This window comes from Podarcis raffonei, chromosome 17, assembly GCF_027172205.1.
Source record: "Podarcis raffonei isolate rPodRaf1 chromosome 17, rPodRaf1.pri, whole genome shotgun sequence".
Classification (NCBI taxonomy): domain Eukaryota; kingdom Metazoa; phylum Chordata; class Lepidosauria; order Squamata; family Lacertidae; genus Podarcis; species Podarcis raffonei.
The window spans coordinates 3772871-3792597 of NC_070618.1; the positions used below are offsets into that span (position 1 = coordinate 3772871).

The 19727-nt window shown below is 46.2% G+C and overlaps 1 protein-coding gene across 1 annotated transcript; it reads left to right on the forward strand.

Annotated features, from left to right (window-relative positions):
• Nucleotides 1–774: 774 nt before the first annotated feature.
• On the forward strand, nt 775–19521 carry ACRBP (acrosin binding protein). Its single transcript, XM_053371839.1, has 10 exons — nt 775–1094; nt 4030–4242; nt 5632–5726; nt 11148–11887; nt 13996–14050; nt 15287–15481; nt 16860–17039; nt 17143–17307; nt 17397–17483; nt 19263–19521. The coding sequence occupies exons 1-10, from the start codon at nt 1055–1057 to the stop codon at nt 19383–19385; spliced, it is 1893 nt and encodes a 630-aa protein (XP_053227814.1). The 5' UTR covers nt 775–1054; the 3' UTR covers nt 19386–19521.
• Nucleotides 19522–19727: the final 206 nt, after the last annotated feature.

Consider the following 19727-nt stretch of genomic DNA (forward strand, 5'->3'; position numbering starts at 1 on the left):
TTGGTACCCGCCTACTTATTTCCATTTTAAATATATACATGGGAGTTGCCGCAGTGTGAGGCACCCGCAATCATTTTGCATGTCACCATGAGAGAGCTATGTTCGTGTTGAGCCCCAGTGGAGGAAAGAGCATGCCCTTCAAACAACTCAATGTGGGAAATTGTGGACTGCGCTATCTTGGAAACAAGAATCCAGCAGTAGTAAAACCTGTCCCTGCTCAACCACCCACACCGTCCTTTTTCTCCAACTTTCCAGTTTCTCTTGCTGGCGACACAGAAATGTCGGTATCCGAGGAGAAAAATGCACAAGTGGCGCTACCTCAAATTAATTAACGTCCACAAGCATCTCCTGCGTAAACCCCACTTGAATGAACCAGACTTGAAGAACATCTCTATGTTCATCATCTGCTCCCATTCATTTTTCTATCGAATTGTGGCCCATTATTCAGATTTTTTGGTGCTGGAGGAGACTCTCGAGAGTCCCATGGACTGCAAGAAGATCAAACCTATTCATTCTTAAGGAAATCAGCCCTGAGTGTTCCCTGGAAGGACAGATCGTGAAGCTGAGGCTCCAATACTTTGGCCACCTCATGAGAAGAGAAGACTCCCTGGAAAAGACCCAGATATTGGGAAAGATGGAGGGAACAAGGAGAAGGGGACGACAGAGGATGAGATGGTGGGACAGTGTTCTCGAAGCTACGAACATGAGTTTGACCAAACTGCGGGAGGCAGTGGAGGACAGAGTGCCTGGCTTGCTCTGGTCCATGGGGTCACAAAGAGTCAGTCACGACTAAACAACAACAACATTCAGATGTTTGCTTCCCGCTCGACTGCTTTCAATGACAGATGGAACCTGGTGTGTTATCTTGCCTCATATCTGGGCCGCCACATGTAAAATCACTTTCCTGTCCTCCCCATCCCCTGCCCAACCCTCCTTAGTCCACCTAGATTCTTTCTCCTGCAATGGCTTCAACTGTGAGGTCATTGTGTTCTCATTCCAACAGCTTCTGGCCTTGTTGGCCTTTGAAATGGGGTGAGCCTGATGCAGAGCGGCAATGTTGAGGCTCAAGTTGCTACGATGGGCCTGTCTGGTGGGTGAGTGACGGACCTCTCCATTTATCCAAGAGGAAGCCTGGCTGGATTTCTGGCTTGTAGTCATCTTTGGCTCCTTATGGCCTATAACTGCCATTGCTCCTGACTGGCTTGGTTGTATATTCTGGCCGGTGCTTTTTTTCTGACAGTTCCTATTAACATGTGGAAGTCAGACATAAAAGTCAACATGGGCCTTAGTCCATCGATCTGATCCCACTGTGATTTTAACTTATTCTGCTTGGTCTGGATATGAAGAAAACTGAACATTTGGGGTGGGTGGGTGAGTTAAGAAGTCTCTTATGAACTATTCCTTTGCAATGAAGAGTGATTTTGGGTGTTGCTGTCGTCGTTTCTTAAGAGATAGTAAAGGGTAAAGGGACCCCTGACCATTAGGTCCAGTTGTGACCGACTCTGGGGTTGCGGAGCTCATCTCGCTTTACTGGCCGAGGGAGCCGGCGTACAGTTTCCGGGTCATGTGGCCAGCAGGACTAAGCCGCTTCTGGCAAACCAGAGCAGCGCACGGAAACGCCGTTTACCTTCCCACCAGAGTGGTACCTATTTATCTACTTGCACTTTGAGGTGCTTTCGAACTGCTAGGTTGGCAGGAGCAGGGACCGAGCAACGGGAGCTCACCCCGTCGCGGGGATTCAAACTGCCGACCTTCTGATCGGCAATTCCTAGGCTCTGTGGTTTAACCCACAGCGCCACCCACGTCCTTCTTAAGAGATATTCATTGGTAAATAAAAAGTTTAGGTTTGATAAGTCAGTCAGTAGAACCTCAGTTTTCAAGTGTCTCAGAAGCCGAACAATTCGGAATCTGAACACCGAAAACCTGGAAGTAATTGCTTCTGTTTTCGAATGCGCCTCAGAAGTTATACGGCTTCTGAGGCATGTTTTCCATTGTTTCCCATTAACTTCGCAGCCAGCCCACTTATCCTTGGTTTTCGAACATTTCGGAAGTTGAACAGTCTTCCGGAACGGATTATGTTCGAAAACCGAGGTTCCACTGTATTTAACAAGCTTTGGGTGCAGCGGTTCAGTAATATTCAGTAGTTTTATTTACAAAAGATATTTATATGCAACTACATGTTTAAAAAACACCAGAAAAAAGCTTGCAACAACAGCATCTATAGGCAATAAAAGCAATGTAAAAAAAAATGGAGACCATCAACGATTACAGAAACAGATTTTCCTTATTGCCTGCACAAGCTCTGGTGGCAGAGAAAAGTTCAGCAAATTTTGCATCTCTGTTTTGGACAATAGGTGGCCCCCTTCTACTTTCTGGTTGCTCAGTAATGAACTACTGCGGCCTGTGCTATTGTGAGGGAATCTACGTAGAAGTGTCTGTATTCAATATTGGGTGAAGAAACACCATCTTTTATAACAAGTGCATGACAGTGTAATCTTATGTATTTTTACTCAGGTGTACGTTTCACTGTGTTCAACAGTGAAAATGTGCGTAAGATTTAGCCTGAAAGTCAGACGGATGACTTATTGTGCTTTTCTCTTGGCCTTTCAACTGCAGAAGGGTGGTTTTGTTTTTGTTTTGTTTTGTTTTGTTTTATTGTGTGGAGGTATTTTAGAGGCTGTCGTTTTTGCTGTGGTATTGGCAGTTATTGCTTTACAAAGGACCCATTGATCTGAGTGCAGTTGAGGGGGTCACAGAATAGCCTGATCATGTGTTGTTTTTGTCTCCTTGTACTCCTTATCTTTTAAAAGGGACGCAGGTTGCGCTGTGGGTTAAACCACAGAGCCTAGGGCTTGCTGATCAGAAGGTCGGCGGTTCGAACCCCCGCGACAGGGTGAACTCCTGTTGCTCTGTCCCTGCTCCTGCCAACCTAGCAGTTCAAAAGCACATCAAGCGCAAGTAGATAAATAGGTACCACTCTGGTGGGAAGGTAAACAGCATTTCCGTGTGCTGCTCTGGTTCACCAGGAGCGGCTTAGTCATGCTGGCCACATGACCCAGAAGCTGTGCGCCGGCTCCCTTGGCCAGTAAAGTGAGATGAGCGCCGCAACCCCAGAGTTCGTCACGACTGGACCTAATGGTCAGGGGTCCCTTTACCTTTACCTTTACTCTTTATCTTTGTAGTAACTTAATTTCCTATTGGACTTTTTATAACTTGCTGTTATAAGAAAAACTTCTCCCTTTCCCTCATGGGGTATTCCAGAGCCCGTAGAGAGTCCTTAAGTGGGTTCCCTATCGGTAGGAGAAAATAACAGAGGCCAACCAGAGAATATTGAGAGACAAAGCAGCTAGTAAGCCTGATCTTTATCAAAGGAACTGTTGCAACAGAGTCCCCACTCACCACACACAAGAGGGAGGAGAACCCTGAACAATGGTGCTCAAGCCCTTATATAGACTTTTTAAACTGCCCACCCTGTAGCCCAAGACCAACCCCCAAAACATCATACATACATCACAGAAGGAGGTGGTCTACAGCAGAAATCCTGTCTTCCAGGATACCTGATAATGGTCACTGGTTGCATTACCTGGGCAGCCTGGCTATTCTTTTGTGATGGTTAATACTTTAGTTCTTGAATCCAGGTCACAGGCTCACCCTATTCATGCACAAATACACCCTTAAAGACAGGATTTGCAAGCAAAAAGACAAGGGGAAGGCTTTCCCCATTTGCCTCCCTTACTGCAGAGGAATATTTGAGGCCATTGGGAGAGTCAAAATGCCTCCAGGATTGCTCTCCTGTACTATTTCAGGCACATGGTTCGTATATTTAGATATGTGTGCATTTATGAATATCTATTCTATATTTGAGACCTTAAAATTCTTATAAAATCTCCTTGTACTCCTTGTACCTTGTAACTTAATTTCCTCTTGGACTTTTTATAACATGTGGTTTGTTTTGTTTTGTAATATGTGGTGTAACAGCCACTGGCTATAAGCGATAAAAATCTGACAGACGGATAACTTCTCCTTCAGGGTTCCTAATCTTCCTGGCACAGTTGATCCCGAGGACTTTGTCCTACCAGCCAGGCAGCCCCCTCACGACTGACGAGTACCTAGACTTTTTTGCGTCCATGAGGCCCAAGTGGAAGGCAAGCGTGGTGTGTCAGATCCGACGTAGCAAAGGTTGCCAGGATCCTAAAATCCTACAGCTGGATCAGTATGAGAACCATGGCGAGATCCCAGATGGTATGTGCAGATCACTGGTTCACGCTTCAGATTCCCACCAGATCCCTTTTGTGGTGAGAGACTCTGGTTGCACTTTCTTCAATATATGATTCCCGCCAACAACAGCCTTTTCTGCAGTCTGTAAATCTACAGATCTCTCTAAATGTGGCCTGTAAATGTCTGTGCGGGTCCTATGGCAACCATCCTCAACTTTTTCAGACTTCAGGCCAACCTTTAAAACCAATTTTCAGCATAGAACCAACTTTTGAATTGTTTTTTTTTAAACAAAACTTTATAATTTCTTCTTTCACAAGGCATATCTACACTGGCGAAATGCAGGGTTTACAGTATTTCTTATCCCTGGGGAACCCTTGGAATTGTAGTTCTGTCAGGATGGGGCAGAGAGGTGGCTAATAAATACTTTTTAGTATCTGTAGCAAAAATACTTTTAGTATCTGCAGATGTCAAGGAAATAAACAACTATCTGACTTTTAGAAGATATCTGAAGGGCAGTCCTGTTTCGGGAAGTCTTTAACGTTTGATGTTTTATCGTGTTTTTAATATTCTATTGGGAGCTGCCCAGAGTGGCTGGGGAAACCCAGCCAGATGGGCAAGGTATAAATAATAATTATTATTATTATTATTATTATTATTATTATTATTATTATTATTATCTAGCAAACTACAGTTCACAAAAGGAGCATAGCTATCGCAATCAGCGAATATAGAACAAGCAAAAGATATACCGTATATTGCTAGACATGCCCCATCTCTCTTTCCTTCTCTCTCCATACTCCTCTTATTTTTCTATTTCTCTTCAAAAATTAAAATACAATGGTGGCTTTGCCAGGGAATCCACCCCCCTTAGGTCGGGCCAAGACCCACTTGTAGATCCACTCTCAGCCTACTAGATGAAGGCCTAAGAGGAGAACCAGAAGATGCTCTAGGCGTTTTCATCGGCTTGCCTTTACTGCCGTTCTGTTCAGGGAGGACACAGTTCACCTGGAAACAGACCTGTGCAAGGCTTGCCCAGGAGTACCTCGGAGTGGATTGTGCCTTTTCCCCACTTTGATTCCCCAAACCACAACTATTAATCTGGATTTACATGGGAAGGGAATGGGCTTTTAGTCTGCAACGATAATTCGATGCAATTCTGAATGTCTTGTGCTCTGGAAACAAAACAATGTAAAAATTCTCCTCCTGGCTTTAAGGGAATTAGGGGAAAAGAAATTGGCCAATGGTAGTTCGTTGTTTGGCAATATACTTCCACAGGCCCCTCAGTCAATAGAGAACATAAGTGTATAGCTCAGTTCAACAACTGGTGCTTTGTTTACTTCTGTGCAATGCTCAAGGATATGGTACTTTTCATTCTTCCTTCCCCTGGTAAGACTTTTCGCCTTCTGCTTCCAGGTCCCATCTGTGCGGATCTTCCTCACATCATACGTTTTGAGACTTTTTGTCTATTTGCACAGTTTCGGTGTTCAAACCGCAGGTTCTACGTCAAGGTGAGGAGGAGAGAAGTATGTCTGCCCGCTGCAATAGAGCTCCTGTTTTTAGAAGAATACGAAATTCTGAGTGATTTGGCTAAAAAGCAGAAGGTTGAGGCATGTGGCTATCGTTAAGGTCCCTTAATAGGTTACCCTTCACCTTCCCACATAACTGGAGGATTTCAGGAGGGTTAGTGCAGAGGCACAGATAGAGATACAGGACAAGGTCCTACATGAGAAGATGCCCAGAGCAGATCTGGAACAAAAATGCAGACTGAGAGTGGACGGGCAAGCCGAGATGGCTGGGGCGAGGCAGGGTGCCACACAAACCAGGCCACAGTCTTACTAATGCTTTCACAAGGACCCAGCAGCTTGCCTTGAGAGGTGGAGTTACACTGAGACCTGATAGCACAATGCTATATAGTGGTACAGTGGTACCTCGGGTTACATACGCTTCAGGTTACATACGCTTCAGGTCACAGACTCCGCTAACCCAGAAATAATACCTCGGGTTAAGAACTTTGCTTCAGGATGAGAACAGAAATCGTCCTCTGGCAGCGCAGCGGCAGCAGGAGGCCCCATTAGCTAAAGTGGTGCTTCAGGTTAAGAACAGTTTCAGGTTAAGAACAGACCTCCAGAACGAATTAAGTACTTAACCCGAGGTACCACTGTTCTCGAAGCTACAAACATGAGTCTGACCAAACTGCGGGAGGCAGTGGAAGACAGGAGTGCCTGGCGTGCTCTGGTCCAGGGGGTCACGAAGAGGCAGACACGACTAGAGGACTAAACAGCAACAACAACCACTGTACTTTGGTACTCAAATGGCTTGGCTCCCAAACAAATCCGCTCCCGAACACCGCAAACCCAGAAGTGAGTGTTCTGGTTTGCAAACATTTTTCAGAAGCCGAACGCCCAATGCAGCTTCAGATTGAGTGCAGGAAGCTCCTGAAGCCAATCAGACGCTGCGCCTTGGTTTTTGAACCATTTCGGGAGTCGAACGGATTCCCGGAACGGATTAAGTACAAGCACCGAGGTACCACTGTATCAGTCTTCCTCCATTTTGCAGCCTTGACAACAAGGGGCACCCAGTGCACAGGCCAAGAAACTTCTGCCTTAAATTGACATACGCTATTCAGAAATCATGGCTGTCAGGAGTTTGTTACATTATAGAAGGTGTATTTTCTTACGAGTCCCTTGCCTTTGCTCAGATCTTAGGGCAAATGTTTGGATGGGCAGGGATATTTCACTCATTTCCCCCCCACTGTTAATTTGTATACTGTACCACCTTTCTATATTACCATATCCAAGGCGGTTTACAACCTGAAGAAACAACAAAATAGACAGCAAAGATCGCACACCTATTGACAATCTGATCCAATACAAAAAAAGTCATAATAAAAACACAACTTTAAAATAAACAGCTCATATAAAATACAGTCGTACCTTGGTTTTCGAACGCCTTGTGAGTCGAACGTTTTGGCTCACGAACATTGCAAACTCGGAAGTGGCTGTTCCGGTTTGCAGACTATTTTTGGAAGCCGAGCGTCCGACAGAGCTTCTGCAGCTTCTGATTGGCTGCAGGACCTTCCTGCAGCCAATCAGAAGTCATACTTTGGTTTGTGAACATTTTGGAAGTCGAACGGACTTCTGGAAACGATTCTGTTCAACTTCCAAGGTACGACTGTAAAGCAATATTCAATAATTCGTAAAAATGTAAGAGTAAACAGTAAAATTAGATATCAGCAAATAAAAATTAAACAGTTTACACTTAACAATTACAATAATCACTAAACTCCAATTGGTAAAGATAATGGCAAATCACAATGCATAAAATACCACAAAACATACAAAACCATGTAGAAGGGTCAAACTGAGAAGCAAGGGCACACAACTTATAATTAAAAAAAAAAATCCCTGAACTACTCATGCTCTTACCAGCTGCTGAAATTTTAATTTATTGGGGGATTATGCAATTGCTACACTTTCCTGCCTTTTCTTTTTCCGGTCCTTTATATCTGCTGCAGCAAGCAGGACTTTACTATTGCCTTGGCTCCAGGCTGGAAGGACTGAGGAACGAATGCAGAGAAGGGGTTGTGCTGTTAACACAACCAGACATCCCTAATTCCACTGCCTTTGGTGGATAGGATCATTTCACCGTGGCCTCTTGGCCCAGCAGGTTTTGCAGTTTCTTTTGTGGTGCTTCCAAAACTTGCAAAACCTGCGTGCCCAGAGAAACAACAGTGAATGTAGCTTCCCAATGCTTTTTTATTCCTGGCCCTGCCTCATCTTCCTTAGGAGGGGTTGATCTGCTTTCAAGCAGGAGACGGGTGATACCTTTTTTTTCAGATAATGTATTAAATTAGGTCGTTTCAAGACAGAACATTGCTCTTTGTGTGCATGTTCTCCCTTTCCTTTTGCCCCCGGTAATCGAGTTTTGAAGATTTAATATTATTTGGAAAACCTGCCTGAAATATACTCGGAGTCGAGAGTGGATTTCATGCTCTTTATTCAGCTCATAGTGGTGAGGAGGAATCAAAGTTCCCCCACAATATCTGCTTTATATACATTATTTACACAATGGGCTGCACATGATTGGCTAATTCCGGAATTCTCCTGTAGGCCAATCAGGTTGTGGATTCACTTCCATCTGGAGCTGGATTGGGCGGCTCCTGCGGACCAATCATACTGCTGCATTGTTCTAGGACCAATCAGACTGCTGCATTCTGAATCCTATTGTTCTAGGACCAATCAGACTGCTGCATTCTGAATCCTATTGTTCTAGGACCAATCAGACTGCTGCATTTTGGATCCTATTCAACTCAGTACATAACACTGCAGAAATTCTTTTAGAAGAGGCAACAAAACAAATAGGTCTGCATGCCAGGGGAAGCGATGCCTCTTTCAAGCCTCTCTTTAAAATAATACGAGGAATTCCACATCATGCTAAATTGATGGTTCAGAGCACTCCATCTTATCAGACGTGATGCTTCCCCCACATCCCCTTGCACACTGTTCTGGGGCTCCTCCTGCCAAGCCTGTCAGCCAATTTCAGGGGGTGCCTGTGGAGAGGGGGAGGGGGTGATACCCTATTGTGTAATCCAGTGTTGTATATGCACAAAGCATCAAATGTGGTGACAGTAATAATAATGCAACAAAACAACAAACTGGCTTATAAGTATAAAACCAAATTTACTAGAATAATAGCTAGAACAGAGATAGACTTGTAACCATTCAAGCAACAAACATACTAAGGTGCCATGTGCAAAACAAAGCCTGGAAATACTGTAAACGTGGAGCGGATAAGTGTACAACCGCATCTTAGAATCATAGAATCATAGAATCATAGAGTTGGAAGAGACCACAAGGGCCATCGAGTCCAACCCCCTGCCAAGCAGGAAACACCATCAGAGCACTCCTGACATATGGTTGTCAAGCCTCTGCTTAAAGACCTCCAAAGTAGGAGACTCCACCACACTCCTTGGCAGCAAATTCCACTGTCGAACAGCTCTTACTGTCAGGAAGTTCTTCCTAATGTTTAGGTGGAATCTTCTTTCCTGCAGTTTGGATCCATTGCTCCGTGTCCGCTTCTCTGGAGCAGCAGAAAACAACCTTTCTCCCTCCTCTATGTGACATCCTTTTATATATTTGAACATGGCTATCATATCACCCCTTAGCCTCCTCTTCTCCAGGCTAAACATGCCCAGCTCCCTTAGCCGTTCCTCATAAGGCAAGTTACATGTGCAATAAACATTATAAACCGTTTTGTATGACTGGCTTTTCAGACTGATGAACCGTGCAGCGAAACCTGTAATATATCCGGAGAACAGGTCTCCTTTTGCCCACTTGCATTATTCTCACCAGGGCGGTGGCTTTGATTAGATTTAATCCATGCCTACGGCTTTGTGTTTCCAACTCAAGACCCATCAAACAACATCTCATCCAGTTCAATCTTTGAAAAACAGCTTTGAAAAACTTTTTCATATTCTCCAGTGTGCTACCCTTGCCGTTGTGGCAGCACGGGGTTGCCATTCTGTGATTGGACTTACGCTACTTGCTGAACGGTTCATTTATACAGTCTGTATAATGTTTATTGCACATGTAACTTGTTAAGATACTGTTGTACATTTATCCACTCCACGTTTACAGAATCTACAGGCTTTGTTTTGCACATGGAACCTTAGTATGTTTGTTGCTTGAATGGTTACAAGTCTATCTCTATTCTAGCTATTATTCTAGTAAATTTGTTTTTATACTTATAAGCCAGTTTGTGGTGTTGTTGTTTTGTTGTAATCCAGTGATGGCCAAACTTGGCACTCCAGCTGTTTTGGGATTTCAGCTCCCATCATCCCTAGCTAACAGGACCAGTGGTCAGGGATGATGGGAATTGTAGTCCCAAAACAGCTGGAGGGCTAAGTTTGGCCACCACTGGTGTAAGCAGTAGTCCTACCCTATATGTTTTTCCAATCCAGGTGGGGTGGAAAGCTTCCATTTCCCCCTAAACCACAGACACCATGCAGAAGACCTCTTAGATGCCATTTTGGCATAGTAGCGGCATATGAAATAAATAGGGCTGGACTTAACCGCACCAGGGAGCCAGGTCTGCTTGGAACAGCAGCAGAAAATAGGCCTTCACTGTGGTTATGGTCTTTCAAGAGGGGAAGTCCTTTTTCCCCTTCTTTTTTAATGGGAGGAATGTGGAAATTGGGAAATTCCTGTATACCTGAAGGACTGTTTCCACCCCCATAGTCCAGCCTGGACACTAAGGTCCAGCTCCAAGGGCCTACTGGCAGTTCCCTCACTGCAAGACATGAATCCACAGGGAACCAGGCAGAGGGCCTTTTCGGTAGTGGCTCCTGCCCTGTGGAACACCCTCCGGTCAGATGTCAAGGGGGGAAAACAACAACTATCTGTCTTTTAGAAGACATCTGAAGGCAGCCCTGTTTAGGGAAGTTTTTAATGTTTGATATTTTACTGTGTTTGATGTTTTAATTTGTTGGAAGCCACCCAGTCAGACTGGTGGCCTAGAATACTAATACTAATACTAATACTAATACTAATACTAATACTAATACAGTGGTACCTCGGGTTACAGATGCTTCAGGTCACAGACTCTGCTAACCCAGAAATAGTACCTCGGGTTAAGAACTTTGCTTCAGGATGAGAACAGAAATCGTGCAGTGGCAGCAGGAGACCCCATTAGCTAAAGTGGTCCCTCAGGTTAAGAACAGTTTCAGGTTAAGTACGGACCTCCAGAATGAATTAAGTTCTTAACCCGAGGTACCACTGTACTAATACTAATACCAGGTAATGAACTAGGTCTGATGAGAAATGGAGACAGTCCTTTTTTACATGGGGGAGTGGGAGAGAGGATTCTTCACCCAAGACAACTTGGTCACGTTTTCCCAAATTTTCTCCTTTCTCCACCCCCACCATGGATAGCGGATACTGTGCCCAGAGTTTGAAGAGGATGAGGATGAACTCGAACACGAGGTTCACGAACATGAGGTTCACGAGCATGAGGTTCACGAGCATGAACATGAGCACGAACATGAGCACGAACATGAGCATGAACATGAGCATGAACATGGGCATGAACATGAGCACGAACATGAACACGGGCATGAACATGAGCACGAACATGAACACGGGCATGAACATGAGCATGAACATGAGTACGAACACATGCACAGACATGAAGACGAGTACGAGGATCAAGACGAAGTCAATGCTGTTTCTCCATCCCCAAGCCAGTTGCGCAACATGCCGCCAATAGACCATAGTGCCACACCCTCCCGCGACGCCCGCCTCCGCTCCAACATTGACGCCATTTTGAAATATTCCTTTGCCGTCTCAGGCCAGGAGCCCGTGGCCAGGGCACGCTCTTTCTCAACTCCCTCCAGCACGCCGGACTACGTGAGTGCCGTGCTCGTCGCGGCCACTGCAGAAGCCGTGTCCACCACCGAAACGGCCGTCTCCGAAACTGAAGAGCCGTCAGTCACCAAGGGGCTCTCGAACCAACAGCTCCACAAGAGCATCCACCGCCTGATCGGCATGGCCTTCTCCCTGGAGCAGTCCCTGAATGCCGAGAATGCGCAGCCTTACAAAGGATCAAGAGAAGGAGGCGGAGAAGGAGACCTGAATATGCTGACTAGCCAGGAAGGGTCCAGTTCCAAGGGGAGGTAAGGGCAAGTCTTGCTCCCAGGCCAAAAGTAGTAGCATTTGCTGAGGAAAACAGGCCCCCAAAGCACAGGCGGCAGGGCCTAGAGGAAGATGCCTAGCGATGGGACACCTTTGTTGTCAGCTCCCACTGGCTCCTCCCTTTCGTTTCCCCTCATTATATTGACTAAATATATATTTCTATATTTCCAAAATGCTTGTGTGGACTAAAGTTATAAGTAGAAAATAAAAAGTGCATTGAGGACAAATAATGTGGAAAGTCCTAAAGTTTATTTTCAAGACGTGCTTCTTCAACTCGGTCAACATAGTCACCCCAACAGACAAGGTACAGGGTTTGGATATTCTGGCACACTGCAAAGCCATACAACTGAGTCACCCCATCCTTCCTCTCCTCTCAGTTTACTCCACGCTGCCTCCTTCCCAGATCTCCTACATCACCAATCCATGTTCCTCTTAATTGTTGATTGTAAGGTGCTTTCTGGTCAGGATTTGCATACAGGCTTTATTTTGTACAGGGCCTAGCACCCTACGAGTGCTAAATCAGTGTGTGGATGAGCGACAGCTGCATTGCTTTGTTTTATGAGGGAAATTGTTGGTTCTCCATATCCCTACTCCTTTAAAAACAACTTACCCAAAGGTATACAAAAGTACTGACATCGATGCAACGCTTCTGCTCCCAGTTTGGGCCAGTCTAGCAGTTCCTCAGTTATTTATCCATTGTGACAGCCAAGTTACAAATAGCCACAAGCCCACACACTCCAAAACCAAGTAAAAAACAAGGAAGACCAAATCCACTCACTTTTAAAAAGAAAGAAAGAGCAGCTACTTCAGGAAAGAGTGGATTCTAAGGGTGCATATCTGTTTCATAATGAGCAAAGAATTAAACTTCGGTTGACGTTTTAGATGCAATGGAATGACTCGTCCTGAGCAATTAATAGGTACAAATGGGTTCATTGTCATCCCATTTATACCCATTTGAGGGCTGGGACTTTATCTTTCCCTAAGAGTGGCAGCAGCTCATTTTGGGGACTTCCACTTCTTTTTCATAGACTTCTTTGAACATCATGTCATTTGGAGAGAAAGGGTTGGTGCTAATGGAACTTGCCTTTTCCACTACCCCCCCCCCAAATGTCCCACAATGATGCAATTCTCAGAGCATTCTGGGAAATTATAATGGCAGCTTCCCCAAATCAGCTCTGCTGCCGCTGACCCAGGAAGCAGCAGCAGCGACGGCAAAAAGTTGAAACGCAGACAAGAAGCCATGAATGTGGAAAGAAATGTGGTTTGAATGAACGAATAATAGGTTGAGCGAAGTTTCAAATAAAGAAACGGGGGGGGGGGGACACACACACATCACATCCTCAGGTGATGTAGAGCAAAAGAGCGATGGGGAGAAAGGAATTGGTACTTGCAGGTGTTGTCAGGCGCTAGTTGATGCTCACAGCCCTACAGGGGGCAAACATCCTGTTCATTATTGTCACCTGTTCAGCTACCTTCTCAAAAAATGCAAGCAATGAGAAGAGCAAAGTGAAGAGCAGTAGTCTCCACTTACCTCCTGCCTATCTCCTGCCCTGGGAGTTGTAGGGATTGGGTCCAGAATGCAAGGAGTAGGTCGTGGTGCCTTGGTGAGGGGAAGGGAGACCCACAAAGATGGGGGATTGGTCCTCCAATCCCTGGATCTGGAACTAAGACAGGGGACTAATGTTCTCCTCACCTGCCTCGTCTTTACTCCAGAACCCCTCCTCCTCCTTTCCCCATGTCATACATTTCTCCTTAAAAAACAAAAAAACAAAGACGTTTGTCAGGGTTTCATATCTGCACATTTGTTAGGACCCAAGAGTTTGCTGGTGTATCCTGCTAGAGTGTTAAAGTATCCCAAGCCTTTGGCAGTTCCACACTTTCAGATAATGCATTGCCAAACCATAGAGCACAATTAGATTTTCTGGCGGCTGTAGGCAGAGCTTAGAGGAGCATGTTGCGAATTTTTCAAAAGCAACGTCTGTGGTTGGCATTCAGCATTGCACTAAGATGATCATTCCATCAGGGCAAAGATTTCTGCTGGCCAAATGGGATGTTCTCCTGTCTCCACATCCCGCACACTGTTCTGCAGCATTCTCCAGACAGATTTCAGAGAGGGGGGAAGGGAGGAAATCCCCATTGTGCTAGTAGGAAGAGCCTACTAGCACACTGGAGAGCCAGTGTGGTGTAGTGGTTAAGAGAGGTAGTCACCTAATCTGGGTAACTGGGTTCGCGTCTTCGCTCCTCCACATGCAGCTGCTGGGTGACCTTGGGCCAGTCATACTTCTTTGAAGTCTCTCAGCCCCACTTACCTCACAGAGTGTTTGTTGTGGGGGAGGAAGGGAAAGGAGATTGTTAACCGCTTTGAGACTCCTGAAGGGGAGTGAAAGGCGGGATATCAAATCCAAACTCTTCTTCTTCTTCTTCTTCTTCTAGGAATCCTTAGTCCGGGTTAGTAAAATTCGGCCCTACATGTTAGCATCAGTTATTTATTAACCAAACAACTGCATATTCAATCATATGCAAGATCTACTTTAAAATTGTCAACATCTTTTGCTAATTTTCCAATTGCATGGGCATTTCTCTCTTTTTGCCAATCACCATCCACGATGGCCCATTCACTCAAACAAGGCGATTACTTGTCTGTAATTGGGAAAAAAACATGCACATATTCTGACGGCCCATCAATGTGGTGGTATGGTAATAGGACTCTCTGTGGATAACCATTTATGGGTTCCTCCAAAGCATAGGTTTCCTCTCCTCCTTTATGGAACCCAGGGAAAACTATTTTGTGAGGCTCTGCATTACGCCATAGGGGCACTTGTCCTGTTGATTTACCGTATTTTTTGCTCTATAAGACTCACTTTTTCCCTCCTAAAAAGTAAGGGGAAATGTGTGTGTGTCTTATGGAGCGAATGCAGGCTGCGCAGCTATCCCAGAAGCCAGAACAGCAAGAAGGATTGCTGCTTTCACTGCGCAGCGATCCCTCTTGCTGTTCTGGCTTCTGAGATTCAGAATATTTTTTTCTTGTTTTCCTCCTCCAAAAACTAGGTGCGTCTTGTGGTCTGGTGCGTCTTATAGAGCGAAAAATACGGTGAATAAGGACCTCTTCTGAGGCTCAAACAAGGGATGAGAGTAGATACGGGTTTGCCACTGAAAATGGCAGTTGCATATCAACTTCCCCTTCCTCTATCTACTTAGATAGCGCAGCATGCATTTCCCCACACATGAGTCATCTTAGTCCCATGTTTCCTTAATTAGTTACAATGAGAAGGGGGCGGGGATTGACATAGAAGGCTGCCATTTTCAGCGGTTTCTTCTTGGGCTGATGAGCACCCAGGTATCGGAGCTGCTTCTAAGAGATATTGTGAGGGGGTTGGGAGATCAAAATGGCCGCCCTCCTTCTCACAATTTCCTTCTCTCCGTTTCTCCTTTGTTGCCTTAGCCTCTTAGCTCTTGACAAGGAAGAAGCTCTGGTGATTCTCTGCTATGCAGTGCTGCAAGACATTTGCATATCCTCAGCTGTTAGCAAGGCCTGGAAACAAATGGAGTCAAAAACCTTTGGCTTTGGGGATTTGGTAAGCTCCGTGCTGGATGCCAGTTTCATACCTTCTCACAGAGGAGCCCAGCAGTTGATAAACGGGGAGGTCTCCAAGCCCACTTTAAATTTCAGTGCCACCTTCTGAGCTAGTAAAAGGTCTTGATAAGAGGAGGAGGGGAGGCAGAACTTTATTTGTGAATTTATAATCTTCACTTTCATTTTAAAAAGAATGCAGCAAGGCGGAATGCAACATATAAAAATAAAATAAAATAAATAGATCGTCCATACAAAACATAACAACAACAAAAAGAACATTCATGTGGTAAATGCCTGTCTATACAAAGGTTTCAAAAAACTTCTGAGGGAAGAATAAGCAGTTCCACAGGGCAGGGCTCAGCACACGAAAGGATCAGTCTCTAGTGATGGTCAACCAGGCCTCAGGGATGTGTGGCACCACCAGAAGTGTCCCATCAGAAGATCTCAGTGACTGAAGTGGAACACAGGAATCAGACAACTGGCGCCCAAGTTATTTAGGCCTTTGAGAATTCACACAAGTACCTTGAACCTGGCCTAGCAGCAAATCAATTTTTGGATCCAGTTAAACCACAGAGCCTAGGACTTGCTGATCAGAAGGTCGGCGGTTCAAATCCCCGTGACGGGGTGAGCTCCCGTTGCTCGGTCCCTGCTCCTGCCAACCTAGCAGTTCGAAAGCATGTCAAAGTGCAAGTAGATAAATAGGTACTGCTCTGGCGGGAAGGTAAACGGCGTTTCCGTGCGCTGCTCTGATTTGCCAGAAGCGGCTTAGTCATGCTGGCCACATGACCCGGAAGCTGTATGCCGGCTCCCTCGGCCAATAAAGTGAGATGAGTGCCACAACTCCAGAGTCAGCCACAACTGGACCTAATGGTCAGGGGTCCCTTTACCTTTACCTTTACCTTTACCTCAGTTACAAGGGCATACCCTCCAAGCGCCCCTTTTTTCCAGGGACAGTCCTGGAATTACGAAAGCCATCCTGGCTTTTGACTTGATCCTGTTTCCCCTGCCCATGGTGCTGCCACTGAGCTCAGGGAGAGGGATGAGCCTGGGCTTGTCCCAAGCAACAGCAGTGGCAGCTGTGAAGGAGAATCCCATGGGCTCTCTATGGCTGCCACTGCCGGCCTCCTCTCTTGGGCCGCTCCTAGTGGCTGCTGGAGAGTGGGTGAGGAGGAGGAGAACCCGCCAGACATTTGTCCCTCTTTTCATCTGAGGAACGTTGCAGGGTAGGCAATGGGCGGCACTCTGAACAGAAGGACCGACATGTTGGGAAGGACTGCACCCGCAACAGTGGTTTGCCACATGCTTCAAGACAGAGAGGTAGATTGTTCCAGCAGACGCGGCTATGTTTTGGTCCTTCTCATTGCTCCGTCACTCCCTAGGTGTGTGATAGCCTTGGCCGACGCCATGCCGACCTGTGCTCTGAGTGTGCTTTCTGCTCCCTGAAGACAGAGCAGTGCCAAGGAGCCTCCAATCTGAAGCGTACCCACTGTGTTGGTGGCATATTCACATCCTACATCAACCCAGGGATCTTGGCTCAACACCAGGCTATGCAATCCAGGGTAAGCCAAACGTTTAGGTTGCCCAGATATTACAGAAAGCTTTGCTTGCAGACAAGTTCCATTGATTCCGCCCCTTTCCCTCCTCCTCATTTTTTACCACCAGGTCCCCACAGGGGTAGAAGAGTATTTTGGGGTTGAGACATATGCAGGCTTGAAAGCAGACTATTGGTGCGGTCGCTTGGCTGCTCGTGGCTGTGATGATTATCGGGTGTCTCTGTGGTTGAAGACAGAGTATTCCTCCTTCCAAAAAGGAGATTTCCCAAAAGAAGTGAGTATTAATGGAATACCTGTCCCTTGCCCCCATCACGTTGGTTTGTTCCTGTCACCCCCGCCACCTTGTCATTTCCTTCTTCCCAGATCTGCGACTCGACAGGAGTTCAACACCCCACCTACTGCGCTTTCAAGAGCAAGCAGTGTCTGAAAGACAGCCATGCTGGAGAGAAGGTGGGAGGTGACACCTTCAAGTTCCCTTCTTGAAGCTTAAGTATAAGAAATCAGTTGTTTCTTGAGTGCTCCCTCATTACGGAAAGGCAAAGCTTATCCCCGTCCTGTCCCTTTCAACTAAAAAGAAAAGAGGTAGAAAGCAACAAGGCTGTCTTTGTTTAGTTGGATCATGCATTGAGGGCTCACCCAGACTTCCTTTTGTGCCATGTTTCTGGGCACAGGTCTGCATTTTCAAGCACCGTGCCTGAGCATTTGCTTGTTTTTGTCATGGCGATTTCCCCAGGAACACCTGCGTTTTACTGAGAAGAAAAGGTGCAGTGATAGGGGCAGATGGGGCTTGTCAGCCTGGGAAGGTAGCCCATCTGGGAGAAGGAAAACTCTGATCCTAAACCTTGCAGCATATCTTTGGGAGAAGAAAAAACTCAGGAGTAAAAAGCAGAGACATCACCTTGCCAACAAAGGTCCGTATAGTAAAAGCTCTGGTTTTCCCAGTAGTGATGTATGGAAGTGAGAGCTGGACCATAAAGAAGGCTGATCGCCGAAGAATTGATGCTTTTGAATTATGGTGCTGGAGGAGACTCTTGAGAGTCCCATGGACTGCAAGAAGATCAAACCTCTCCATTCGGAAGGAAATCAGCCCTGAATGCTCACTGGAAGGACAGATCCTGAAGCTGAGGCTCCAATACTTTGGCCACCTCATAAGAAGAGAAGACTCTTTGGAAAAGACCCTGATGTTGGGAAAGATGGAGGGCACAAGGAGAAGGGGACGGCAGAGGACGAGATGGTTGGACAGTGTTCTTGAAGCTACCAGCATGAGTTTGACCAAACTGCGGGAGGCAGTGGAAGACAGGAGTGCCTGGTGTGCTCTGGTCCAGGGGGTCACGAAGAGTCGGACACGACTAGATGACTAAACAATAACAACAAACCCTACACAAATCCGGTGTGGCGTCCCTAAGACAGTTGGATGGCACCTTGTACGTCTCCTTCTGGCAAGTCCTATAGCCAAGCTGGTGCCAAACGTATTGCTCTGCTTTCCTCTGGAGCACACCAGAGAGACCGAGAATGGTGTCTTGTCATCCAGACAGCCCAGGATTTCCATGCACACTGCCCAGGCTTGCACCCTGGGGGAAGTCTTTTTTTGCTGCTGAATCAATGTGATTTCCCCTGGATTGCTGCTTGCTCCAATTCAGTGGTAAAATGCAGGCTTTCCCTGGGAAAACAAAAACCACGTGGACATGGAGCTTTAAAGCTCAGACCTGTGCCTGGAAAGTGTGGCGCAACAAGAAATCTGGAGGAGGCTTTAGCTGCTCTTTTGCAAGTTATTTCCAACTAGCCAGCAGCAATGTTCCCCATCTTGGTTCAGTCTTTGCAGAGTACAGTGGTATCTCTGGTTGCGAACAGGATCCGTTCCAGAGGCCCGTCCAACATGCAGGGCAACTTTAGCCCTCCAGATGTTGCTGTACTCTAGCAACATCTGGAGGACCAAGGGTTCCCCACACGGATTCTAAAGGATGCCAAGTTCCACTTGGCTAGTAGTGGCAAACTTTGGTCTCTCAAATTTCAGCAGCACCCTGTGTGATGCTAAAACCTGGTGCCCTCCCCTGCCTCTTGCGCTCCGTTCTACAGCACTGTTATGGTGCCCCCTGCAGCGCAGCGTCCAGTGCGACCGAACTGGTGGCTTTACCCTAACCCTGTGGTTAGTTTGGGGCAAGGTGATTTGATCCTTCGTCAGAATTGGAGAAGACAGCTCTAATGTTCTGTTCTTCTTTCACCCCTCAGGTGATGCGGAAGCCTTGCCAAAAACACCAGACTTACCGAGTGCTAAGTAGGGAGGAAGGGGAAGAGGAAGTGGTGCTTTGGAACAAGAAATTCTTTCTCAGTAATGGAGAGGGGAGAGAGTGAAAGCAGTGGCTCCAATCGCGAGGCGGTAAGGCAGAGAAGATGCAGCACATAGAGACGAACACATGCGCAGTGTGTGACGCTCATCTGATACAAGGCATTCGGCAGGGCACAGTCTCAGCTGGTCTCTTCTGTCCTTTGCTTGTGATGTCACTGTGGATATTCTCACTGTACAGCTAAAATGTGTCTCTATAGCACCAGCCATCTTCACCCAAATCCTTCAGGCTCATCCAGGACTCTGCAACCTAGAGCAGAATCCACAAGAAGGCAGATAGAGCAGCATAGCCATTTAACCCCAGTGATCCTTACCCATATCTCCATCAGTGAATTCAATTCTCAACACTA

What these genes read in the sequence shown, in the direction of transcription:
- ACRBP (XM_053371839.1), top strand. Translation starts at nt 1,055, where the DNA reads ATGTTGAGGCTCAAGTTGCTACGATGGGCCTGTCTGGTGG. An exon ending in GGGTCCAGTTCCAAGGGGAG is followed by an intron (nt 11,888 to 13,995) that starts GTAAGGGCAAGT and finishes ACTGTTCTGCAG; the next exon opens with CATTCTCCAGACAGATTTCA. An exon ending in ACCAGGCTATGCAATCCAGG is followed by an intron (nt 17,040 to 17,142) that starts GTAAGCCAAACG and finishes TTTTACCACCAG; the next exon opens with GTCCCCACAGGGGTAGAAGA.